The 26,779-nt window shown below is 43.5% G+C and overlaps 2 protein-coding genes and 1 long non-coding RNA gene across 3 annotated transcripts in view; 1 reads left to right on the top strand and 2 right to left on the bottom strand.

Annotated features, from left to right (window-relative positions):
* Window positions 1–382: 382 nt before the first annotated feature.
* On the bottom strand, window positions 383–11,522 carry MED28 (mediator complex subunit 28). The gene is made up of 4 exons (XM_069593769.1): window positions 10,943–11,522; window positions 7,575–7,641; window positions 6,742–6,854; window positions 383–5,463 (listed from the first exon to the last, which is right to left on the bottom strand). Exons 1-4 carry the CDS (start codon window positions 11,099–11,101, stop codon window positions 5,266–5,268), a joined length of 537 nt encoding a protein of 178 aa, XP_069449870.1. The 5' UTR covers window positions 11,102–11,522; the 3' UTR covers window positions 383–5,265.
* LOC138442434 (uncharacterized) overlaps window positions 11,163–26,779 on the top strand; it is a 20,561-nt gene continuing 4,944 nt past the window's right edge. The window contains exon 1 of the long non-coding RNA XR_011257681.1: window positions 11,163–11,375. This is a non-coding gene — a long non-coding RNA (uncharacterized lncRNA). The remainder of the gene's footprint in view (window positions 11,376–26,779) is intronic.
* Window positions 22,226–26,779, bottom strand: part of LAP3 (leucine aminopeptidase 3) — a 24,098-nt gene continuing 19,544 nt past the window's right edge. Inside the window, exons 11-13 of the mRNA XM_069593768.1 lie at window positions 25,103–25,182; window positions 23,235–23,344; window positions 22,226–22,787 (exon numbers count right to left, since the gene is read on the bottom strand). Of these exons, the coding sequence (XP_069449869.1) occupies window positions 22,598–22,787; window positions 23,235–23,344; window positions 25,103–25,182 (380 nt within the window). The 3' untranslated portion in view covers window positions 22,226–22,597. The remainder of the gene's footprint in view (window positions 22,788–23,234; window positions 23,345–25,102; window positions 25,183–26,779) is intronic.

Raw genomic sequence — 26,779 nt, 5'->3', positions numbered from 1 at the left:
GGGAGTTCACATTAACCTCAGTCAGATCATCTCCAATAAAATGTAGCTGCTCATGCACTTGGGTCATTTAGAAAGAAATGCAATTACAACTCAGACTCATAATCTGAAAGTAAATTTACTACCTAATTAAAACATATAGCCCAATAACATACTTTTTTTAAATGCAAATACTTGTTTCCATCTGTGTAACATGCCCTGTTACTTTTCAGTATCAGGTATTTTTTAGTTTTATTTCCTGCTTAAAGTGAACATTATAGGATAGTGTTCTGTGTTTTAAAAAGAGTACATACAGGTAGTTCTATTTTTGTTGAAATATTTTCCCACCACTGTGCAACTCCTGATGACTAACAAAGGAGGCTATTTAATTCAGCATAACACATGCTACAGAGATAGAATTTTATTGAGACGCCATATGAGTTTTAACTCCTTGTTGCATGTGACTAAAAGATCATGCTAAATTTTAAGATTATACACAAGTAATTATCTTTGCTAAGTACATCTTGGCATGCATCTATCATTTTTTCTTTAGGACATATTCCTTGAGTATTGAAATAAAGCATCAAAGGATATGCCTAGGCTTTTTGTGTAATACTACCAAATCACCAAAAAGTTTCTAGCAATTTACACCTTCACCAGCAGGGAATGAAATTCTACCTCTCTGTACCCTAGATAATATTGATAAGGAAATTTGAGAGAGAAAACATTCTTGTTTTCTTTTGCATAATCTGGTTCCATTCATCTCTTAAGAGCAGAGTGGTCTAGAGACGATGGGGATGGCTTGGAGGTTAACAGCAGACATGAAGACAAATGAACTGATTCAGAATTGATTTAGGAGGAAAAACAGGGTATCTCTTTAGGCTATATTATAACAGAGAGAAGGAATTAATGTATGCCTGGAACAAACCTGGAAAGGAACATTTCCCAGTTGCCAACTGTTTCTTAACTGGGGGAGAAAAGAATGAGGTTGTCCATCAGTAGTTGCACACTGCATACCTGAGCCCTTATTACTGCTCCAGTATCAGTGCAGCAGCAGGTGCAAGCGAGGCTACCTGCTACATGCTCGGTCTCCAGCCTCTACCTGGATTCCGTAAGGGCAAGTCTGGAAAAGTAAACAGAGCTATGATTGGGACCAGTTTCCTAGCATCCTTCAGGTTTCTAAGAAGAGCACCAATCTCCACCATCATCCCCAAGGTGCAACATTGGTTTTGATCTGCTGCCTCCTACTAGCTCCTCAGCTGTCTGTTCTCCCCCTGCAGGGGATAACCAAAGATGCTCCAGAAACTCATAGAGGCCTTTGAGCATTAAAGAGTTATTCTGTCACTGTCCCTTTGCTCAGTCGAAACAGTGGAGTGTTAACCAGCCAATTCCACCGTTCTTATATGCAACATTGAATCTGTGCATTGACAAAAGTTCCCTTCCACTGGGAAACTTGCCCAGGGAAGCACTGGTAAAATCCTCAATAACGAGGCCACCCTCTTGTGCTGGTACTGGCCCTCACATCCCACTCAGGATGGATCTTCCTGCCATTTGGACAGTGAGTGAGTCAGTTTCCAACCTCACCCTCCTGTCGATTCTCTCAGACCGTGCTCACAGCAGCATGTCAGTCAGGCCCTCCAGGAGGCATACACTGAGACAGCTGGAGGAGCAAAGACCACCAGAAACCTAGCTATAGTTGAATGAGTTGGGTTTATTATTTGTTGGAACAGAGGTAGAATGTCCATCATGAAGAATCGTGGGGCTTCTCAGAAAGTGTTTTAGAAAGACCCTATTGTAAGATTTTGGCACTGGATAACTTCAAGGAGATTCTAAAAGAGCAGGGCTTCATTCCAAATTGGATGCTGTCAGAAAGCAGAGGAAACTCTATGACTGGATCTTATCTTACTCCAGTAGTCATATACAGATGTGAGAGCTGGACCATAAAGAAGGCTGAGTGCCAAAGAATTGATGCTTTCAAATTTTGGTGCTAAAGACTTTTGAGAGTGTCCTCAACAGCAAACCAATCAATCCTAAAGGAAATCAACCCTGAATATTCATTGGAAGGACTGATGCTGAAGTTGAAATTCCAATACTTTGGCCACCTGATGTGAAGAGCTGACTCATTGGAAAAGACCCTGATGCTGGGAAAGATTGAAGGCAGGACGAGAAAGGGATGACAGAGGATGAGATGGTTGGATGGCATCACCAACTCAATGGACAGGAGTTTGAGCAAACTCCAGGAGATAGTGAAGGACAGGCAAGCCTGGTATGCTGCAGTCCATGGGGTCACCAACAGTTGGACATGACTTAGCCACTGAACAACAGTGAGGGCCGACTAGAGATAAAGCTGCAAATGGTTTTAAAAAAAAGGTGCAGTCACTTATTTTTTAAGCCAGGACAATGTTTGGTATTTAAAGGGTGGCAGTGTGACCTTTATTTTTTCCTGTGCTTATACAGAGTTGTGAAGTGGTTTGTTCTGCTCTATCATGGTCTCAGAGCAGCTTTGTCTAGGAGGCTGGTACCTTAGACTGCTTCTGTCTCATAGGAGAATAACACAGCCCAGCAGTGCTGATTCAGTGTCTGATGTCAGGGGCAAGTCTCCCCGTTCTCAGGAGAAACACGTGTTGAATCAAGGGGAGGAGGCAGGAGGCAGGAAAAGCCTTCATATTTTGATACAGAGTTGACACCTCTAGAGAGAGCCAAGGAAGATACAGGCAAGAAGCCTAGAGGCAAGAAGCCTGTAGAGAGGGGCAAGAAGCTTAGATAGCAGCAGAGTTAGGAGAAAAAGCCTTGGTCAGGCTGAGGAGCTTCAGAGCAAGGACTGACTGCCCATTAAAGAAGTCCGTGTTGGGCGGAAATAACATGGTTCCACTATCCCCACCGTGAGAGCACGGCCTTTGAGAAAACTTGAGCAGGGCTCCTTCGTGGCCTCCAGAGGCCCATGACCAAACCCTTAGGGATGTCAACATTTATAGGTTGGGCAGAAGAGGAAAGAGAAAAGATGTGTTAAAGAGAATGAGTTCAAAAATAGATGATGAAGTGTCAAAGTGAAGCAAGTGAGAGTATGTGGAGGAGTTGGAGACTGAATGAGGGGCCGGGCAATGGGGTGGTGCTCAGGTATCATGAAGGGAATGCTGAAGACGGGAGACCAAGAACGCTGAGCTGCAGGGAGTGACCTGCAGACGAGAGCCCCCGAAGGGTTAAACCCAGCAGAAGGCAACTGGCCGGGCCTCACAGCACTTGAGGCAAGGCTTGTCTTACAGTGTAAACGCTTCAGCAGATGGAACAGGAAGGGAATAAAGATGCCCTCAAAATGTGGGTGGGTCTGTCATCCCTTGAGAGGTGAGAGAAATCTCAGCTGATACCTCATTATTTTCTCCTCAAAGGAGGCGGCATCCTAGAGGGTATTCTGTGTTTGTTGACCAGCAAAATACATCACCAAAAATGAAAAAGATATTTAGTGAAATGTTATTTGACAGAAAACTTTTGAATTTAGTAAAGAAATCGTAATAACTGGTACACACATTAGTTCAAAATATTTTTAGTAAGCACCAAATAGAAGTTTCTGAACTTTTCACGAAGAACCTCTTCATTACTGAAAGAATGTCTAAAATGTGATCGGTTAGGTGTTTAATCAAGAAATCTAAAGTGGCCAGTTTCTGACTGGCATAAGGTGACCAGGTTAACAACCTTGACATCAGATAATGTGATTAAAAACAACTTTTAAAAGCTTTACCTATACACTCTGACTGAAGGAATTCGTTGGCCTCAGGCTATGTACCATACACAAAAGCACAGGAAAACAAGTACTATGTATAAAAAAATAACACATGGTTCCTCTGTATTCAGAGGGGAATAATGCCTACTTTTCATGAGAACAAAGAGACAGATCACTAACCCCAGAGGGAGAACCAAGTAACGCTGGCAGAAGAAACAAGAGGTCCTGTGTCCTGGGGATGTGATGGAGGGCCTTCAGAGGCTGTGGAGACCAGGTGGCATCCAGGCCAGACGGAAACTTGAGTGGATGTCAAGGTGGGTGGGGCGGGCCTTCAAGACCAGAGAAAAAAAAGTCAGCCAAGACACTGAGTCTCAGAAGTATTGCCTGTTCAGAAGACAGTGCTGCACTGGTTGAGGGTGGTGGGGTGTAATCTAATGAGGGACTGTAAACAACAGAGAAAGGAAAGCCTTATCTAAGGAGACAGGGCACAATGCCGGTTTGTATTTCTCAACAACAGTTCAACAGAGAAACTGAGATGGCCTTTGTGGCCAACAGAGGCTTAGATATCTTCCCAACACCGAGTCTCCTATGCACCCTACAGCCCACCTCCCACTTCAAGGTCCCAGTCCCTTGGAATCAACACCATTAGCAAGAACCTTTGTTAACAGAAAAATCTGCTCCAAAAGAGCAGAACACACAAAACTTAAAACTCAAAAGATGATCACAGCAAGTTCATATTCACCAATGCCTCTGTTGAGAGCAGGGTCCACTGTGTTAAACTGATTCATTATTGCAGAAGCAATAATCAGTATTGCTTATCTCACCACTAGCATTATCACTGCTCCCACCACTGCACCCCAAAAGTAAATAAACACTACACAAAAGATAAACTTATCCCAAATAAAAGTCAACATTAACTCAAGGATACTACTGGATTTCTAAAGCACTAGGCTACTGCAGTACAGTAACAGGCACTATACTAACCTATGATATTATAATCCTCTTCCTCTTCTGATCTATTTATAAAATATTCTCACTGTGAGGCTCTGGAAGTTTTACACTGTGCATTAGACTCCTCTTCTTGAGGTAGTTCAAAGTCTCGAAAAACAGAAAAGTTGCATATTTTTATATACTGCCATTGAACAGTAAATTATCATGGAAGCCTACAAACCAAAATCCTCATCCTCTGATATGCAGCTCAGATCATATCATACAAACTAATCTAAAACTGGAAATACAGAGAGATTGAGTCATACAAAAATAAAAACAATATAAAAGCAAGCATAAAAAAAAAATAACATAAAAGAAATCTGTAAATAGCATCACACTAACAGTCTTAAACTTTGCTAAAGACAATATACTTGGTTTACCACAGCAATAAGCATTTTATAAAGTACTCAAGAAATAACTTACAAAAATAAGGGGAAAATTTTAGGTGAGAGCACAAAATGAAAATCATCTCATTCTCTGGCAAAGAGTTCTCCCAAAATGTCAAGTCTACAAGAAGAGATGTTTAGCAAAACAGTGTTTGGGCTGACTCAGGCACCAGCTAGTGTGCAGGCGGCCTTTCCTCAGGTTTGCTTCATCGGTGCAGGGATATTTGCAGACGCCTGCTCGAGGTAGGCCAGGGAGCCCTGAGGGATGTCGGCTGGCTTCTTGTGCTGCATGTTGATGTCCTCCAGCACCTGCTGCCAATGTCTTAGTTTTGTCAAGTGCTTCTGGACCAGAGCATCCTTTCGCTGTAATTCATTCCTCAGTTCTGAGACATCCTACAAATGAAAGCAATCGAAGCAATGAAGTCAGAGCAAACGCATGAAAAATGAACATAATTCCCGATTAGTTAAGAGCACTAAGAAGTAAATTCAAAACAGAATCAACTAAGCCATACTAGGCCGATTACTCTGCTTAGCTGCATAATTTGAATAAACTAAAGCAACTCTTTCCATGAAAGATGCCTGCTTAACACTGAGTTACTTCTAATTCATGTTCTTTTAATAAGTAATACAACAAGTCACAAAATTCCAAAGTACCAAAAGGCAGCCAAAATAAAAAAATCAGTCTCTTTTTTATCCTGGCCTCTGGGCACCCAGCATTTCTATACCCAAAGCCTACTGTGAGAAGAATCTAAACACTTGAGGATCTGAAACACATATTAACTGTTTTAAAAGAATCCACAGCTACCATTCTATCCTTTCAGATTATGAAGTAGTAAACCCTCATTTTTAAGAGTTTTTTTAACAAATAATAGTATTAAAATTCTGTATTAAGACCTGACCTTAAACATACCTAGACTATCACTCAGGTATTCAAATCAGGAAATGATTTCATATGGTGAATTATAGGAATATCATCTTCTTACCATTCACGTTCTTAATAGCTGGTATCAAAGAATAAAAACATTTTGACTAATTGCTCAGCTTGTGGGAGAAGTTACTTTAAAAATTATTAGAAAATAATGATTCTAATTTAGTTTTTTCCATTGAAGGAATTGCTGTGTTTGGGGCAGGAAGATCCTTCTCTTCCACACTGCAGGGAGCAGACCCTGGGCCAACCCACAAAATGCCATTAATGACAACCTCAATATATTTCCAAGACTCTGGTTTCAAACAACTGAGAAAATGAAATCTTGAGTTTCAATGAGCCTGGAACAGAACACTGACTTTTTGATTCCTTGAACGAAACTGCCCAGAATCCTTCCTGTGTGTAAGGCACCAGGGTCACACAGACTAGTTTCTGTCCAAAATGAGCTTATCATCTATGTTAATGGCTTTTCAACATTTTCAAGCAGCAGAACTTTTTTTTTAAAGAAAAATCTTCCACAGAAACTAACGTATGAAACAAGTAAAGGCTGTTCTGTTTGAAGCCCTGCTTTCCACCCCTACCCCTAAGGTCCAGGTTGTCATGAACACTGACAACCAACATTTTACACTCAAGCTATGAAGCCCCACTGTAACTAGTTGGCAAATGGAGCACCTCAGTTAAAGTGTAAATGGAATTTGGACAACATTTGTTCTTCCTTAAACTTGGGAAGAAAGCTGAGCTTGTACCTCTTTGATAACTTGATCTGGTTTCTGGACAGATAACTGCAATCTTTTTTGTAGGAAAAAACATTCTGTCTGTCTTGCAATATCCAGGAATTTCTGGATACACTGGTCAACACCTTAAAACAAAAAAAAAAGACCAAAATATTAAATTAAGAAAAACACTAGACACACATATCTCTCTCATAAATGAACAGTCAGGTATCAGATGGGATCAGGGGTTCTAATCCTGCTCACAGCAATAACATTGACCACCGACCTCCTATGTATTAACCAACATTAAATAGCAGATAGTCTGTGCCTTTATCAAGTGAATAAGAAACCTACCAACAGTACAAAGTTCTTCCAAAGAAAGAAAATGCAGAGATCCAGCAATTAACAACCCACTGACCAGGGACATATAAATGTCTTTCGTTACCCAAACGTTACTGACCATAGATGTTTCAGTCTTCACTTACATAACAAAACATCAGCAACACTCATTCATTTCTATGAAAACCCCCTGGTCAGTAATGTGTTAACATCACGATTTCCAATTGAAATTAAACATTTATAACACAGTACAAAGAAATCAAAAGTACCTCTCTGGGGACAGAACTTGGACGAGGAGGGGGAAGCACAAAACTTAGTTCTTTAAAAGCAGTACACTCTATTGGCCTTCTCTGTCTTGGTATCAACATGAAAAGCTCATTCATTTTAAGTGGTTCATTATGAGTGACATGAACAAAAACCAGCAGTATAGAGATTGACTACACAAATCTTATTCCTGGAAAAGTTATCTCAGGATACAGCAGGCTTGAAACATACCAAATGTAAAATCAGCAATGAGGAATTCTTACCAGTTCGAATTTCTTCCTGATCTGTACCATTGACATAATCTTGACTCACCAGAGAAGCAAAGCAAGCCTGTGTGATCAAAATATCACAAAAGAAAAAAATGTCATTCACACATCAAGAATGTTACTTTAGAGTAAGAAATAACTTCTCCTGATGTCATTCAGTTAGTTGACAGCTTCAGGGTTTGCATACCAAGTGACAAGACATTGTGTCAATGAAGAAACTTGGTAAACTGAGCCCATTAGGCCCACAGAGGAAGCCGGTATTTGCAGGCACCCCTATCCGGTCTCTCTCCCACTGCCGCTCCTTTCCCAGCTATCTCATTCCACACAAGGGCCTGGATACCTATTCCAATCCCATCTGTAGCCCCTCCCCCTGATGCTTACATGACACGTATTATCACACATTCAGGAATCAGGTCAATTGTCACCTCCTCAGAGGCTATCCCTGTCTACTCTTTCAAAATGGTGTCCCTCCTGCTCATGCGCCAACCTCAAGCCCTGCTTTATTGTTTTGACTTGGTTAACGGATACTGTGGCATTCTCAGTTCATTATTACCTGTGCCTTACTAGCAGCTGGGAATTTTGCCTGTCTTACTGTTTGGCACCATGTAGATGCTCAATAAATACATGTTACTGACTGACTGGACAGCCTAAGAGAAAGTGGTGTTATATGAACAAACAGCTCCCAATAAGGAACATGGATCTAGGCGCACAGGAGTTCTGTGCAAGGGTAACTCTCAGGAAATGGACGAAGAAGGGCCACTGCAGAACAGAAAGGCCAAAAAGAGAACCAGATGGGACCTAGGGTGGGGATGGGGGGGTGAGGAAGAGAAATCTCAAACCTTAGGAAAGCACGGACCTAGTTTGCTAGTAAGCATACTACACTAGGTGTAGGTGTGAGGCAGGCAAGTCTAGGTTCAAATTTAAGCCATCAACCAAATGTGAGAGCCTTTCTGCTGCCTGCAGTTACCCTTCAGAAAAATCAAAGGATTTCTCCAGGGAAAATCCTATAACAATCAAGAAATTGGAAAAACAGACTGCCCATTCTGTGTATTACTTTGAAAGGTGACCCTTGCTGGATTTGGGATGTAGCAGGCGTGCACCTGCTTTGTGAAACCTGTGGCTACGGGAAAACATCTCATCCAGGAAGCCAGCCAGTCACAAGCTGGCAAAGTAAGCTGGGGCTGCTCCTTCAGAGTCAGAGGAGCCACCAGAGAGGATGGGAAGAAAACTCATCTCAGGAACTTTAGTTTCCTCTGTCCCCTTAAAAATATATAAATAAATAGATGAATAAAATATAATACACATACAAATATTTAGCTGATGAAAACAAAAACACTAACTTAAAAAGGTATCTGTACCCCATGTTCATTGCAGTATTTATTCACAATAGCCGAGATATATAGAAACGACCTAAGTGTCCACCAATGGATGAATGAGTAGAGAAGTTATGGCATACACACTGAAATATCATTCAGTCATAGAAAAGGACACAATCTTGCCATTTGTGACATGGATGGACCTGGAGGGTGTAAGTCAGCCAAAGAAAAACAAATACTATATGACCTCACTTATATATGGACCTTAAAAACACCACCACCACCAATAAAACCAAGCTCGTAGATATACAGGACAGATTGGGGGTTGCCAGAGACAGGTGATGAGATATGTGAAATGGGTGAAAGCTGAAAGGCAGGAACTTCCAGTTATAAGTCGTAGGGATTTCCCTCCTGGCTCAGTGGTAAAGAATTCACCTGCCCATCTGGGGGACATGGGTCTGAGCTCTGGTCTGGCAAGGTCCCATGGCACGTGGGACACCTAAGCCTGTGTGCCACAACTACTGAGCCCATGCACCCCAACTACTCAAGCCCATAGGCCTAGAACGCGTGCTCCACAGTAGGAGAAACCACTGCAATGAGAAGCTTGCACACCCCAACTAGAGAGCAGCCCCTGCTCCCCACAACTGGAAAAGGCTGTGCAAAGCAATGAAGACCTGAGGAGACCCTGTGAAGTCATAAATAAACAACTAAATCTTTAAAAATAGATAAACAAGTCATACGGAGAAGGCGATGGCACCCTACTCCAGTACTCTTGCCTGGAAAATCCCATGGATGGAGAAGCCTGGTGGGCTGCAGTCCATGGGGTCGCTAGGAGTCGGACATGACTGAGCGACTTCACTTTGACTTTTCACTTTCATGCATTGGAGAAGGAAATGGCAACCCACTCCAGTGTTCTTGCCTGGAGAATCCCAGGGGTGGGGGAGTCTGGTGGGCGGCCATCTATGGGGTCACACACAGTCGGACACGACTTAGCAGCAGCAGCAAACAAGTCATGGGTATGGGATGTACAGAGTAATTTAAAAAATTTTTTGTAACTATGTATGGTGACAGATATTAACTAGATTTACTGTGGTGATCACTGCAATACATACAAATATCAAATTGTGCTGTACATCTGCAACTAGTATATGTCGATTATACTTCAATTTAAAAAAAAAAAGAGAAAAATCTCCCAGACTGGTGAGGCACTGACGACCCCAACTATATCCAAGTTGTAGTTGTATATGGATGTGGGAGGGAGGGTACATTACATATTTATATAATTACCATTTGGGGCAATATTTGGATGACACACCATCTATTAGTATTCTGACTTAAAACGTGTCATATGCAACCAAAGTGAAAATGAGTTTCAGCAAAACTCAAAGTCTGGGTCACCTCTGCCTATCTCTCTTTACTCCCCAGCTTTCCTCCTCCTCCCTCAGTCCTTAGTACCAACCTCCCCTACTGTAACTTTTAAATAACTCCATATCAGCTCCAAGAGACCCACTACGTCAGGACCCTTTAAGGGTGGAGCCCAATGGAAAGGACGCAGGACATAATGATGGACACTGCAGTCTACAGAGGATGAGCACATAACACGCAGAAACGCAGGAAAGGATACTCAAGGATGGGACCAAGGATGCAGTGAGACAGGAAGAACCTATTGAGAACCAAGAAGGGTCCCCCGATTGGGTATAGACAAACTTCCAGTCTGCGTGCCTCCAGAAACGTCAAGATGACGCATATTCGCCAGCCTGTGCTTGCGTGCTAAGTCGCTTCAGTACTGTCCGACTCTGCGACCCTATGGACTCGTAGCCTGCCAGGTTCCTCTGTCCATGGGATCCTCCAGGCAGCCTACTAGAGGAGAATTCCGGCCACGACTCGATGTGGAAACTAAAGCAAGTGACTTACGCTCTCTGAACCCAGTTTCCTATTTGTAAGCGGGTGGAGATACCGCTGAAAAAGAAAACCTGCGCACGCGCAGCATGCCTTTTGCGGGGCGGGGGGAGGGAGGCTGGGAACACAAACGCCCACGTCTCATCTTACCTCGAAAGATGACTCCAACTCGTCCACCAAGGTACTGTTAGAAGTTCTCGGAACGCCTGGCGTGGCCTGAAGAAGCGAAGCCTGGCCCAGGAGCCCGGGCGGAGGTTGCGGGGGTCCGGGCGGCTGTCCAGAGAACATGCCTCCCAGTGAAGCCGCCATTGTAAAAATGGCGGGTGCCTGGAGTTGCGGTCCGCTGGTCACGTGACGTAGCTGGTCATATGACAGTGTCCCGGGCGTGTTGGCGTCTGTTGGATGCTCGGGAGACCGTTTGTTTGGTGCTTTGCTTTGTTTCCAGCCTCACAGACAACTTGGCTTTTACTGTTTTTTTTTTTTTTTTTTTTTTAACCTTGAGAATTGAAGGCTAGGATTTAACACAGTTGTGTGGAGAGGAGAATCAATAAGTACAGCGAAGCGCGTCCTCCTGCGGAGTCAGGTATTCCTGTACCAGTCCCGCTTTCGCTCTCAACTCCTGAAATTGCTTTGGCCCTGGCGCTTTCTCTGGGCTCAGTTTTACCCATTGGTAGAAGGGAGGTGCGCATTCATCCCGCAGACATTTATTGAGTTTCACTGTGTGCCACTTACTAAACCAGTCACTGGGGATGTAGCGGGAATAAACTGGAAAAATGTCCCCTGAATTCCTTCTGGGGAGATACAGATAACAAAACGACAACATTGTTGAGGCCCCCTGTCTATGTGCTGGGCGCTATTTGCTTTAGATATTTATGGTTACATTAAAGTCACTATGCTAATTTTTAAAAATATTTGCTTATTCATCTTTTCAGAAGCTGAATACTTTTTCACTATATTTAACTTTATAGTTATCCAGTTCATTTGTTGAGTCATCTGTGAACCAGGTTCTATTTAATGATCTGGGGGTTACAGTTGTTATGCTCCGAGCCCGTATCTCCGAACCGACCGAGAGAGAGAGCAAGTCCACCACGGTACTGCAAGGGCAAGAAGGGAGCTTATCTCTAGCGCGCTAGGGCCCAAGTCTCATCCCACACAAGGGAATCCGACAAGAGCCCCGAACAAAGGAGTATGGCGGCTTATATACAGGCAGTTTTTTTGTCTCAGTTACAGGAGTAGCTGGCGTTACATGATTGGCCAGGCAGGATGAGCGCATATTCTGTCTCTTTCTGGTAAACATGACTTAGGTCCTAGAGCCCGTCGTTTGGTCCCTAACATTCCCCCCGTCCTTAGATCATATAGAGGAATCTTCCTCTCGGTCCTGAGACAGTTTGATATTGTTGTCGAAGCAAAAACAGCTGTACTGTATTTATTCATTCTTTTACAAAGGCGATCAGTCTATTGATAATACATGGGCCAAAGGTAAGCATCAGTAGAAGTATTAGCAGGGGTCTCAGCAAGGTGGAGATTAGGGTGGTCAACTAAGGGGATTGTTGAAACTAAGATTTAAACCATCCTTGTGGAGCCTCACGTTTTCGTTTACGTTGGGCTAGTCCCTCTCTTATTTTGGCCATAGATTTTTTAACTATTTCTGTATGATCTGCATAGAAACAGCACTCTTTTCTTAGGGCAGCACAGAGTCCCCCTTGTTGCAGAAAGAGCAGATCTAATCCCCTCTTGTTTTGCAGAACTACTTCAGATAGAGAAGTTAGAGACGATTTTAAATGACTAATAGATTGCTCTATATGGGTAATGTCTTTATCTATGGCCGCTCTCAGGGAGTTAAATCCTTGGCCTTGCAGGGACAGAGCTGTTACTCCGGTTCCAGCCCCGGCTATTTTAAGACCGAACATAGTTGCTATGGTTATGGCGGTAAGAGGTTTCTTCTTAACTTTGTAAGTTCTTTTTGGAGGATTTAGAGTTAATTTTGGGGCCCAATAATCATATATTGCTTTTTTTGGTCGGTACAGAATCTTTGGCCTGACAGCCACCATAACACAGAATTTTTCTTTGGGGTCAAAGATTGAGCTATGCAGGCATGGAGTTAGCCCCGTGTGTGAACAGACCCATCATCTCCCCATTTGAGGTATTAACCATTTGGCTACAGGCAAATCATCAGGCTCGACGACATGCACACAAAGTGGAGGCTTTGCTGGTAACACCGTGCCCATGCATAAGCCCTTTCCCCATACCTCTTTCATCGTCAGACCCACCTTTCGGTCCCCCCAATGACACTGAGGAGGATCGGTGCTGTTGGCCAAGTCATAAGAGGCGTTGAGGCCTACTGCTTCGTAATAAGGGGGAATTAAGTTGTAACATAACCAACAAGATTTAGTTGCCTCAGGATGGGTCTGATTCAGGGTGGCATAAGCTGCCCTAATCAGCTTCCATAGGGGATCTATTTCAGCGAGCGCTTCTGCTTCGGGGCTCACTGCCAAAGATGTTGGCATGGAAGTCGTTAGGCGGGGGGTTACAGCCAGCTTTTTTACTTTGTTGGGCCTGATACTGTGTACAAGAATTGGCTCTAAGACCTGGCTCACTACTATAATCCCTTTTTTATCAACCCCAAACCCTCCTGATTTCCTCGTCTGTAGCCCCCAAGATAGGCCAGAGATCTAGGTCCCCTCTTTTTTACTTTTTTTTGGATTGAACCTTATTCTGACTTGCGAATAATTGCAACTTTTACAGCTAAAAGTTGGATCTCCGAGGACCCTAGGGAGGGGCTTGGCGAATGAAAAATTAAGTAAATCTCGATTTTTTACTTCCCAGCGCCAAGGTCCATCATTAGAAGTAACACAATCCCAAGTTTTACAGTAAGAGTCTTGTGCCCCCCCACAGGTCTTTTAGTCATGTCTGGGTGCACCTGGGCACGCCCAGAACCCTTGTTTTCAGAGATAACCCCTAGCCCAAGGCACATTTACCATCGGCTTAAGGTCAAAGTACAAGTCTGGCCACCATGTGTTTGGTGGATGTATTGCGGTAGTGGAGTTTAGCACCTCTCGTGTTAGTCCATTTTGCAGCTTCCAGGTGATTTTGACGGGTTGATGCGGGTTCACGCTGGCAACTCCGGAGCAGAGTAACTGGGTCATCCACAAGATGGCCCAGCCGAGTTGTCCTGGTCCTGTTGGCGCCTTCGAAGCTTTAGCCTCAAGGGGTTGGACGGGTACAGAGATGTTTTTCATTTTTTTTTAGCGTCTTCCTGCTCTGCTAAAGCAGCTGGGAGTACGTGGTTGCAATGCACCCAAGGCCCGATACCATCGACCTTTAGGGCAGTTGGGGTGGTAAGAAGAACAACATAAGGACCCTTCCATTTGGGTTTTAGTGCCTTGGTTTGGTGCCTTTTGACCCATACCCAATCTCCTGGGCCAATGTCATGTGAGGGAATAGTTCCCTTATTTTGACCCACATGTATTTCCCAGAGCAGTTTTTAGACACGAGAGTGCACCTCGCTTAAGGCCATCAAGGCCTCTTGGAATTGTCTCAACGTGGGAGGTGGTAGTTTTTTTTTTCTTTAAATATTGGACATACAGGGGGAGGTCTCCCATACAGAATTTCAAATGGAGTCAGATTAAGTTGATAAGGAGTATTACACGCACGAAAGAGGGCGAAGGGAAGGAGGGTCACCCAGTCCCCGCCAGTCTCTATAGCCAATTTAGTTAAAGTTTTTTTTAGAGTCCGATTTATTCTTTTTACTTGCCCTGAGCTCTGTGGACTGTATTTACAATGTAACTTCCATTTAGTCCGCAGGGCTAGGGCAAGGCTCTGAACTATTTGACTCACAAAAGCAGGTCCATTATCAGAGCCGATGGTCACTGGCAGGGACCTGGGAACTATTTGTTCTAAAATCTTTTTTGCCACTATCATCGCGGTTTTTCCCTTTGTAGGAAAAGCCTTTACCCACCCTGAGAAGGTATCCACCAACACTAACAAGTACTGGTAACCATACTTGCCTGGCCTTACCTTGGTGAAATCTATTTCCCAGTGTTGCCCTGGTTCTTCTCCCCGATACCTCAGTCCTGCATGTTGTCCTTTTTCTGGCCTCATCTGTTGACACACCTTACAAGCATGCACTATGTTTTTTACAGTTGTCTGGTGCCGGGGAAATCGAAGGCGCGCAGTTTGAAAGAGCATCAGAGTCTTTTTTTTCTCCCAGATGAGTAGACAAGTGTAAATGCTCACATAGTTGCCGTCCCAACTGAGCAGGGAGTATCAAGTAGCCGTCTGAGTCTCGGTACCATCTATCTTTACCTTTTTGAAGGTTGGTGTGTTTTTGGATCTAAGCAAGGTCGGTGGATGAATACTCAGGGGTTGGGGGCAGAGTTCCCATACCTGGAGGTGGAAGTCCGATCGCCAACATAGGGGTGATGAAATCTTCATCAGCTACTTTTCGAGCTGCCAGGTCTGCGGCACGATTCCCTCGTGCCGTGGGGCTGTCACCCTTCTGATGTCCAGGTACGTGTACTATTGACACAGCCCGAGGCATCTGTACAGCCTCTAAAAGTCTACGGATTTCAGGCAAGTTTTTAATTTCTTTTCCTTTAGCTGTCAAAAACCCCCGTTCCTGATATATCGGGCCCTGGATGTGTACCGTGCCAAAAGCATAGCGACTGTCAGTGAAAATAGTTATTTTTTTTCCTTTGGCTCTCTCTGGGCAATTAACTCTGCCTTTTGTGCTGAGGTATCAGGGGGAAGGGCCTCTGCCCATATCATCTGTCCAGAGTCATCTACTACTGCGGCTCCCGCCCGTCTCTGTCTATCTTTTACATAACTGCTGCCATCTGTGAACTATTTTAGCTCACTGTTATCCAGTGGAGTATCGGTTAAGTCCTTTCGCATTGCTGTTATCCCGGCCAGTATCTCATCACAATCATGGAGGGGGCTATTTTTCTCCGGATTGGGCAAAAGAGTGGCCGGATTTAGAGTGCAGGGTGTTTGGAAATGAATCCGTGGGGTGTCAAGTAGCAAGGCCTGGTAGTGCGTCAAGCAGGCATTAGAAATCCATTTACCTGGGGGTTGCTTTAAAACTTTCTTTATGGCATGAGGAGTGTAGACCAAGAGTCTCTGTCCATAAGTCAGTTTATTAGCATCGTGGACTAAGAGTGCGATGGCCGCAATGATACGGAGGCAAGGTGGCCATCCGGCTGCCACTGGGTCCAGTCTCTTGGAAAGGTAAGCTACAGGTCACTTCCATGGTCTCCATCTCTGTGTTAGTACCCCTTTTTTTTAATCTCCCGCTTTTTATCTACAAATAATTGGAAAGGCTTAGATGGATCAGGGAGGGCAAGGGCAGGAGCTTCTAGCAAGGCTCGCCTGAGCTCTTGGAAGGCCTCTTTCCTTGGCTCAGTCCATTTCCAGTCCTTGTTTTCTTTGGTCCCTTCATATAGGGGCCTGGCCTTTTCTGCAAACCCCAAGATCCATAACCAGCAATATTCCACAGTTTCCAAAAATTTTTTCACTTGTCTAGGGTTAGCCGGCTCAGGGATCTGGAGGATGGTTTCTTTTATAGCCTGTGTTAGCCACCTCTGGCCCTGTTTTATCTTATAACCGAGGTATGTAACCTCTTGCTTGGCAATCTGGGCCTTTTTGGCACTAGCCCTGTAACCTAAAGTCCTCAAGGTTTGGAGAAGGTCACCTGTTGCCTCTTGGCACTCTTTTTCTGTAGCCGCTGCCAGCATAAGGTCATCAACATATTGTAATAAAACAATGGTAGGGTGTTCAACCCGATACTCATGGAGGTCTTCGTCCAGGGCCTCATTAAATAACGTGGGCGAGTTTTTGAAACCCTGTGGTAAGCGAGTCCATGTCAGCTGCACAGGGGTCTGACCACCGTCTTCCTGCCATTTGAAGGCAAAGATCTCTTGGCTTGCGGGGGCAAGAGGCAGACTGAAAAAGGCATCTTTTAAATCTAAAACAGTGTACCAGATGTAGTTCGGAGGCAAGTTGCTTAGCAATGTATAAGGGTTAGGAACCATAAGATGAATATCATTCACCCGTTTGTTGACTTCTCGTAGATCTTGAACCGGTCTAAAATCAGTTCCCCCAGGCTTTTTCACAGGCAACAGGGGAGTGTTCCATGGGGACCGGCACGTTTTCAGGACCCCAGCGTCTATGAGGCGTTGTATATGAGGAGTAATTTCTTGTCGAGCCTCTTGACTCATGGGATACTGTCGTACCCTCACCGGGGAAGCACTGGCTTTCAGTTCTACAATGATAGGGGGCCTCTGGCTAGTCCCATTTCTGCAGTTTCAGCCCAGGCCTGAGGGTATCTTTGAACCCATGGTTGTACTTTGGGGCTTATTGTCGCTGGGGCCTCTGGCAAGTAGAGTCTGTATTCATCTTTTAATGCCAGAGACAAGACCTGAAGAGGATGCTCGGTCTCATTTAAAACCGACACTTGTCCGTGGTCAAAATGAATTTGGGCATTTACTTTAGACAGTAAATCCCTTCCCAACAAAGGCGCTGGACACTCAGGTATCACCAGAAAAGAATGGGTTACCTGGTGGGCCCCCAAGTTTACTTGCCGTTTTGTAGTCCATCCATATCATTTAGTCCCAGTTGCTCCCTGCACCCAGCTACTTTTCTTTTTTTTTAGACATGGGTCCATCTTTTTGGTTTAAGACTGAGTATTGGGCTCCCATGTCCACCATGAAGCCAACCGGTTTCCCCTCCACATTTATAGTTACCCAGGACTTGGGGAGGGGCTTTGAGCCCTGACCCCCCTAGTTGCTATCCTCACCTGCGTAGAGGATATGACTGTCTGGAGAGGGGGTCTCGTTCTTGGGGTTCTTGGGCCCCTCTTTTAGATTTTTCTTGGGGCGTTTATCTTTTTAATGTCCAAACTCTTTATAAAACGCACATTGGGTTTTTTTTCAAGCTTACACCTTGTCGTTTTTTCTTCAGTTTTTGAGTCCAATTTTTTTCCCTTTCTGGAACCTGTTTTTGTTTTCAACCCCAGCAAAAAATATCTGGGCCAGCTCTTTTTGATTTTTACGGTTTTTTTCAGCTCTAAATTTTCTTTTTTTTCTTTAATGCGGTCCTCTCTCTCTTCTGGGGTCTCTCTATGATTAAAAACTCTCTCGGCTGCCCTCACTAGATCTTGCAAGGATGTTTATTTAACCTCTCTATCTTTTGTAACTTTTTTTAATATCGGGGGCTGCTTGATTTACAAATGCTAGCATAACTGCCGCTCGTGACTCATCTGCCTGTGGGTCCATAGGGGTATACTGTCTAAAAGCTTCCATTATCTTCTTTAGGAAGGCTGCTGGGCTCTCATTTGGCTCTTGTCTCACTGAGTTTATTTTGGCCAAATTAGTTGGCTTTCTGGCAGCCGCTCTAAGGCCAGCCATGAGAGTCTGACGGTACACTCGGAGAGGCTCCTTACCTTCAGCGCGTTTGAAGTCCTAGTTGGGTCGCACCAAGGGGAACCCCTTCTCAATGAGGTTAGGCTGTATTGTGGGCCTCCCATCCACCCCTGGCACATTTTTCCAGGCTTCTGACAGGATCCATTCGCTCTCCTCTGTAGTAAAAAGTACCTGTAACAGTTGCTGACAATCATCTCAAGTGGGATTGTGAGTAACCAGGATAGACTCTAAAAGATCAATAAGACCCTGCGGTTTTTCAGAGAAGGAGGGAGTCTGGGTTTTCCAATTGTACAAATCACTAGCGGAGAAGGGCCAATACTGATATGTCCATTCTCCACCCTCTCTGGCTGGCCCCGCCCGGACCGGAAACTAATGAACGGTGGAGGAGGGAACCTCTGGGTCTTCTTCCGCTATGCCGGCCATTTTTTTTTTTTCGCCTTTCCCCAAGTTCCCTAGGTGGGGCCCCTTTTTCTGGGAGGAGCTGAAGGCTTGGTTCTCTTTCTGGCTTTTCCCGATGAAACCTGTGGAACCTGTGGAAGCAAGGGTGGGGAAAAGGGAAGGGAAGTGAGGGGCTGAAAAACAAAAGGTTTTAGCCAGGCCAGGGGGTTTTCCACCAGGTCCTGTCAGACCAAAATGTATGGAGTTCGGTCTGGCTGGGTGTCCCAAAGGGTAGGGGGCGAGCACCTTCTCTCTGACTGCTCGAATAGTAGGCAGGCTGAAGGTGCCTTCTTGTGGCCAGCTGACATCAAAAGCAGGCCACTCGGCAGAACAAAAAGTTACTAACTTGCTTTTCTTCACCAGCAATGATAGATTCTGTGCTCTAGACTTGAAATCAGAGAAGTGGTTAATCATAAGAGATAAAGGAGTAGAAGTTGTTTGTCCCATGATCACAGAAAAGTACACTGGGAGCCAACAGAACACACAAAGAGCAACACAGACACCACGAATAGACAAACAGATAACAAACGCAAGGTGGCCACTGACCATGCACTCAATCTTACCTGCAGGGTGTTCACAGAGCCAGCCGCCTCCCCAGCATGAAACCAGGCCCCGGCCTTATGCTGGACTTAATCCAGTAACCAGAGCCAGCTGCCTCCCCAGCACGAAACCAGGCCCCGGCCTTACGCTGACTTGCCTCTGCACTTTACAGCCAGATGCCTCCCCAGTATGATACCGGCCCCGGACTTAATCTGGGCTTCTGCAACGTTAGCACCGGTGCTCAGAGCTCTTATCTCCTAACGAGGTTACTCCCTTCTACCAGGAGAGTTGTCCTCCCTGGTGGGACAGAGATCCCGGAAGAGCCCCCAAATGTTATGCTCCGAGCCCGTATCTCTGAACCGACCGAGAGAGAGAGCAAGTCCACCACGGTACTGCAAGGGCAAGAAGGGAGTTTATCTCTAGCGCGCTAGGGCCCAAGTCTCATCCCACACAAGGGAATCTGACAAGAGTCCCGAACAAAGGAGTATGGCGGCTTATATACAGGCAGTTCTTTGTCTCAGTTACCGGAGTAGCTGGCGTTACATGATTGGCCAGGCAGGATGAGCACATATCCTGTCTCTTTCTGGTAAACATGACTCAGGTCCTAGAGCCCGTTGTTTGGTCCCTAACAACAGTAATCACCCCAACTTTCTGCTTTCGGAGAGTTTACCATTGCTTTGTGGGAGAGGGACGGAGAAGCATGTACATATATAGAGTGATATCATGTAGAGGTAATTGTCAAGAAGGAAACTAAAGCCCAGTAAGGGGATGACTCCCTGGAGGAGGCATGGCAACCCACTCCAGTATTCTTGCCTGGAGAATCCCCAAGGATAGACACGCCTGGCGGGCTACAGTCCATGGGGGTGACAAAGAGTTGGACACGACTGAAACAGCTTGGCATGGCAAGGCACAATACTAAAACATTTTTGAGGACTCCAAATGTTTTCATTTACATGAGGTCTGTTGGGCAATATTTACCTATTAAAAAGGTAAGCATTAAAACTGAGACTTTAAAAATATAAAAAATAAGCCAATTATATGATAACAAATGTTCTAATTAAAAATGTAACCATTTTATAAAACAAAAAATAGAATGGAAACATTTTGCATTTTACTCTTGGGTTTCCAGTGGCCATAGGGATACTTGAAGTCTAGATTTCTTAACTTCAGCAATCTTTTAACACTATTGTGTTCTAAACCACTACTCTTGGATTTGCTGCTGTCTGAAGCCATGCCTCTCTGCAAGCCATGCCTTGTCCTTAGTGATTCAGATGCAGATTACACCACCTGTCAATGGAAGTTTTAAGGATCTGCCAAGGTTTTCTGAATACTTGGTAGCCAGGTGCACCAGCAGTGAGAACTAATTTTCATCTCAGCAATATTAGGTAAGCACAGGAATGCAGTCATTCTGTTTGTATCCCACACACTAGTAAACACAAGAGTTCTATTTTTTTTAATTTATAAAAAGACTTATTAACAAAAATTCTATTTTTAAATTTATATTATTTATAAAAAGCCTTTGATAGGCTTCTATCAAATCCTGACTTGGTCTTCTGAATCATATAGAAGAAATCTAAATGTTTTTCCTTTCACAAGCCAGAAGTTCCCCATCATCATTTCCATCTTTCCTGCTGAAGTAGCTTCTGGACATGGATGCCCAGAGAAACCTGTTTACACACTATTCCTAAATTTAATCAAATTTAAATTCATGTTATTTATTAACATGGATATGCATATCCCTTTCCATAAGTCAGTTTAGACACAGTATTCCCATTCAATAATATAAAGAAGGCAGAGCACTCAAGAATTGATGCGTTTGAACTGTGGTTGCTCCCTTGGACAGCAAGCTCAAACCAGTTAATCCTAAAGGAAATTAACCCTGAATATTCACTGGCAGGTCTGATGCCAAAGCTCCAGTACTTGGCCACCTGAGGCAATAAGCCAACACATTAGAAAAGACCCTGATGCTGGAGAACATTGAAGGCAGAAGAGGGGTAACAGGATGAGATGGTTGGATGGCATCACTGACTAAACAGGCATGAATTTGAGCAAATTCTGACTGAATAACCACCACCATCCATTTACATATCAAGTTTTAAAAATACTCAGTTCAGTTCAGTCGCTTAGTCGTGTCTCTTTGTGACCCTATGAATCGCAGCACGCCAGGCCTCCCTGTCCATCACCAATTCCCGGAGTTCACTCAAGCTCATGTCCATCGAGTCAGTGATGCCATCCAGCCATCTCATCCTCTGTCATCCCCTTCTCCTCCTGTCCCCAATCCCTCCCATCATTAGAGTCTTTTCTAATGAGTCAACTCTTTGCATGAGGTGGCCAAAGTACTGGAGTTTCAGCTTCAGCATCAGTCCTTCCAATGAACACCCAGGACTGATGTCCTTTAGAATGCACTGGTTCGATCTCCTTGCAGTCCAAGGGACTCTCAAGATTCTCAAAATGACTCTAATTAAAAAAAAAAAAAAACTCAGACATTTTCAAAGTCAAAAAAAGATACTATTTTTGGATAACTTGATTCACTCAGTACAAATGTAGAAAAGAGAGCTTTCTTCTAAATCTGCACAAATCGAATTTTGATTGGTTGAAGTTCCAGGTGGTGGAAGTAGTTTACCCTTTCACAGTCCCTTTTATGGCCCTCTTATTTCAGTTATTTCAAATAAATTCCACATCCATTCAAGTCCCGGGAGTGAAAGCAAGCATTACAGTGAAACAAGAATGCCAGCTCTGGAGGCAGACTGGGCTTAAATTTCTGCTGTCCCACTTCTTAGCTTGGTGACATCACTGGCACGTTACTAACCCTCTCTTGTGTCTCGTTTTCCTCATCTGTAATGTGGGGGTAATGGTACCTGACTCACAAATTTATCACTAAGTACCCCAAAGTTATTAACATTGAGAAAATACATTTTTCACCACATCCCAATTTAATTACTTAGTTTATGTAATACAGCCAGAAAGAGACAAATTATATGAATAGCATCACTGGGTTTTATAGTAGTAAAAGTGAGTATGAGAGCCACACCAGAGAGCACCAAAAGTTGGATTTATTGTTTCTGACAATTGCACAGCAACTTTTAGTTTGTTCATATTCTCAGCATCACAAATCTGAAATACAATTTTGCTTCTCAATTAAAAACATATACTGTGAAAAGTGATTAGATAGCTTTTAAAAATCATCAGTTTATAGACTATCTTAAAAATCTTTGCCAAGTAAGGTACTAGCTTTACCTTTATAAATCTCTGCATAAAATGAAAAATCAAGGCATACAAATTTCATTTCATTCTGTTTTTAAATACCATCTTTTGTTTCCCTTAAAAGATTTTTATCTGTTCATTCAAAAGTATTCTGAAGTTCCACTGTCCATTTAAGACAGTATGAAGGCATTTCAGAGCATCTGAACTAAGCACTGTCTTGACTGAACCGAAACAGGAATTCAATCAGGGTCCTCGTGGGCCTCCCCGCCATGCCTTTGCGAAGATAAGGAACCTCATCTTTGTTGGTCATCACACCTGCTATGTCTAAATGTGCCCACTTAGGATGAGTCACAAATTCTTTCAGGAATGCTGCAGCTGTACATGCTCCTGCAGATCTGCAGAGAAAGACAAAAATCAACATCTAACCCCACTAAATGTACACTGAATGTTCTATTAAGATCCTCCATTCTTGCTAAGTGGCTTCTATGACTAGAGAGCAAAGTCAAGCCAATGAGACCTTTAAAGAAGTTAACTCAGAAATCAATACCTATCTTTAGACACAGCTTTAAGCATAAAGGATAAATTCTTTTTCCTGTGTAATAACCATATTGTCCATCTCCTTCCCTTATCATTTGCTTAAAATGACCTTTAGATTTGAAAATGCAAAAACAGAACCAGTTGGGAAACATCTTGAAAATAAGAGATAGAAATTAGTGCTTATGAGCACTACATTGAAAAGAAACTGGATACCTAAACGTTTGTGAAAGGAGATTAAAACTGAAAATGCTCATTTTGGCAAATGATGATTGTAAAAATGTACTTTTATAGCTTATTTTACATACCTATATTTTCCAATGTTATTAACATCAGCAAGTTGGCAATCTATAACCTGTCTTGTGTAATGTTCAAAGAGAGGCATCCTCCAGACACGGTCTCCTGTTTCAATGCTGGCCTAGAGAACAAATAGGTATGATAGTTGGCAGAATAGATGAAGCAGGTTCTGACCTGTTACTCTAAAACATGACAAATACAACAAATTCTAGAATTATTTTAATTAATTAAAAAGCTTAAGAATTACAGAAGAAGCCAGGAATGCTACAGAACAGTCCTACAAATTTGTAGGGCATTTGCTGAAATTATCAAACTAATATTATGGGTCTCAGTTTAAATGAATAAGCTGGTATCCTGTAGTGCAGACAGGCTTTGCTGGTTTGATTAGGGTGAACTAGTCTTCATGATGTTTGTGGCCTTGGTGTGCCTAGAACTGCACTACTAGAGGCCAGATACTAAGATAAGGTGACCTCATTAATTCATGTCATTTACACATTCATTCATCCATCCATCCATCCATCCATCATCTATTGAACTGCTAAACACCAACAGGGGTTGGGGATCTAAAGATACTTAATATCTGAGTTATCAAAGGGCCTAAAGGCTAATAGGAGAAATGGGTAAAGGTTGTTTTGATACACCATGGTCAATGGAAAGAGCCAAAAGTGAAAAGTCAGGAAGCAGCAATGTAAGCTGTTGTTTTGAGACTCCAGAAGAATAACTAACAGAAGAATCCATCAAGGGTTGAAAGTGACTACCTCCAGGAAGAGAGGGTATATATGCTGTATAAACTGCTGACTGTTATTTCATTGTTTATGATAGAGAGGGACAGTGTGTGCCTGGTACAGAGGAGGGGAGAGGCCTCACATACTACCTGGAAGGAGATAACAGGGCTGAGTTTATCCCAGAGGCTGGAGATGATAGAGAGGGGCTTCACAATGGTAAGATGACAGAAGTGAAAGGGAATCAGTTTAGAGTGGAAGAGAAGTTTAGGACCTTAAACCACATGAACCTTTTGTATTTGTCCCTGCTGGTACACAGTAAGCTCCCATTAACTAACTACTTGTTGAAAGAATGAGGTGCCAGATGGAGTTGTTTCACAGCCAAGTGAATGCACAGGGCCTGGGGCTCAGAATGGACAGCAGCCAGAGAGGTGCCAGCTGAAGCCATGGGAATAGACGGGATTCCTGGTGAACACTGTGCAGAATAAGAGCGTGAGGTCCAGGACTGAAGTTAACCAAAGGGCCAGACAAAGGAAAAAGCTGGCCGAGGAGGCTGAAACAGAAGTCATCAAGAAAGGAAACCAGAAGAGAAGATCACTGTGGAAGCCACCAGCAGGGTGTCACCAAGAGGCCAGAGGTACACGCTGCCTCTGGATAAGCTAAGGGAGGCTAACAGAGCGGTGTCACTGGGGAAAGCTGATGGCAGTGAAGAGTATAGGGGTGGTGATGGGAAACTGCTGTTTGGAAGAGGCTGCTGTGAAAGGGCTGGGAGGAGGTGCAGAGCACAGCAGTAGAAACTGTCCTCGTCACTGTCCAGTAAGGAACCCGAGCAAGCCCTATTTACATACTACTATTTGACTCATGACATGTGTTCATTAAAAGGCCATTTCTTCTTTTACAAAGCTGTCCTCATATCCTTTTCTACATCAGGGATATTTTTAAGTCATTTTCACTTCATTCTGAGAAGGAATGTGGCATCATATTTATCATTTTTAAATATTTATAGAAAAGCACATTGAATCGAGTTTATGGAATCATTTCAAAGACAATTCTACAACATAAAAATCCCTGTAACTCAGGGTTGAAGAAATACAGCATTCTAAGGCTAAAGGAATGAAATCACCTCTGTAATTTAGGTGTTTCTGTCTTATTCTTACCTCAAATAGTTTGTTCCACAGCCAAGAAGAGTTGGTAAAGACCCCAGTGGCACCAGATCCCAAAGCTATGTCCATGGCACCTGCAAGACACAGCCCTTCAGCTCAGCATCCGGCCTCTTCTGGCGAGATGGGTTTCTCTACTGCTGTGCAGGCCAAAACTTTAGCCTTTAACCCTATTTTAATGTCTCCCTCATTTTCAAAAAAGATGATGTTGGCAAATCCTTACTGTATATATTTAATAGCTTTTTAGTTTCTCAAGTTAGAATTCACCTTCAATTATTAAGGAAAAAGCAAACATCAGATATCACCAATTATCTCATCCCAGGGATAACCATTACATATTTTTAATATTTCTTTCCAAATTTCTTCTAAACTGAAAACAAAAACCCATAACTAAGACCACACTGTACATGTCCAAGTACATGTTCCTACTCTTATGCTTTAAATGTTTAGTCTTCTTTTATAAACAAATTCATTAGAAGTATTCTTAATTATTTTCTAAGTCCATTGTGTACAGGTAATGGCCTACGTCATTTTATTATACTCTGTTTTACTGCAATTTGAAGATACTGCATTTTTCACACATCGAAGGTTTGTGGCAATCCTATGTCAAGTAAGCCTATCAGAGCCATTTTCCTAAAGCATTTGTTCACTTTGTGTCTCTGTCACATTTTGGTAATTCCTGCAATATTTGGAACTTTTTCACTTACTTGTTACTGTGATCTATGATCAGTGTTCTTTGACGTTACCACTGCGACGCACAGAAGGTTTAAAAGATGGTTAATTAGCACGTTTCAGCAATATAGTATTTTTGAATTAAGATATGTACATTGTATTTTTAGCCATTATGCTACTGCAACCATAACAGTGACCCATCTGTAAAAGCCTGTGACTCTGCATGACATTTGGGCAACTCTGTTCGGGTCATTTGTTCCTTGGGCTTTGTGACTCTACCTCCCAATCATCTCTCAAACCTATCTATTTCCCATCACCATGGCTACCACCATCATCTACCACTGGACTATGGTGACAGTTTTTAAAAAAATGTACTGTCAAAAACTTCAAATATACACAAAGCAAAGAGAATAATATAATGGACATACAAGTACCCATTAACCATCATCAATGATCATCAAGCTATGGGCAAACTTGTTTCACCTGCACTCCTAGGTGCACCAGATAATCCTGAAGTCAAACACACTCACTCTTAACACACACACTTACACACCTAGAGTCAGTAACCACACACCGCTCACCAGCCCACCTGGCCTGCCAACCTTTCCCTGGTCCCTCTCCCTTGTGGTTGGCACACTGTTGGCCAAGGACCTTTTCGCAGAGCAAACTATCTCACCATCCCCACTCACAGCTTCCTGCTGCACTTGGCTGCAGACTGAATCCCGCAACACACCAAGGCCAGCAGGGCACTGGTGCCTACCAGGACGTGGGTCCCAAGTGTCTTGACCCCGCCACACTCTGTTCCTTTCTGTCCTGTTTATCACCGCCCCCACACCCCAACCTTGAGGGGTGCCTTCTGTGGGATGCTCTTCCTTCTCCACCCAGTGATGCCTCCTCCTTCAGACTCCAGCTCAAGCAGCACTTCTCACAGTGCCTGACTTCCCGTACCAGTCAAATTCCCAGATACATAGGCTCTCGCAAACTCCTTTGAACTTGGCTCCT

This window comes from Ovis canadensis, chromosome 6 (assembly GCF_042477335.2).
Source record: "Ovis canadensis isolate MfBH-ARS-UI-01 breed Bighorn chromosome 6, ARS-UI_OviCan_v2, whole genome shotgun sequence".
Lineage (NCBI taxonomy): Eukaryota > Metazoa > Chordata > Mammalia > Artiodactyla > Bovidae > Ovis > Ovis canadensis.
This window is presented reverse-complemented; position numbering and strand designations above follow the sequence as displayed.

Excerpts from the sequence above, each read along its gene's own strand:
- MED28 (XM_069593769.1), bottom strand. The coding sequence starts at position 11,101 with ATGGCGGCTTCACTGGGAGGCATGTTCTCTGGACAGCCGCCCGGACCC. Across the intron at positions 6,855-7,574 it reads TCAGGAAGAAATTCGAACTG|GTGTTGACCAGTGTATCCAG; the intron begins GTAAGAATTCCT and ends TTTTGTTTTAAG. Across the intron at positions 5,464-6,741 it reads CAGATCAAGTTATCAAAGAG|GATGTCTCAGAACTGAGGAA; the intron begins GTACAAGCTCAG and ends TTTCATTTGTAG.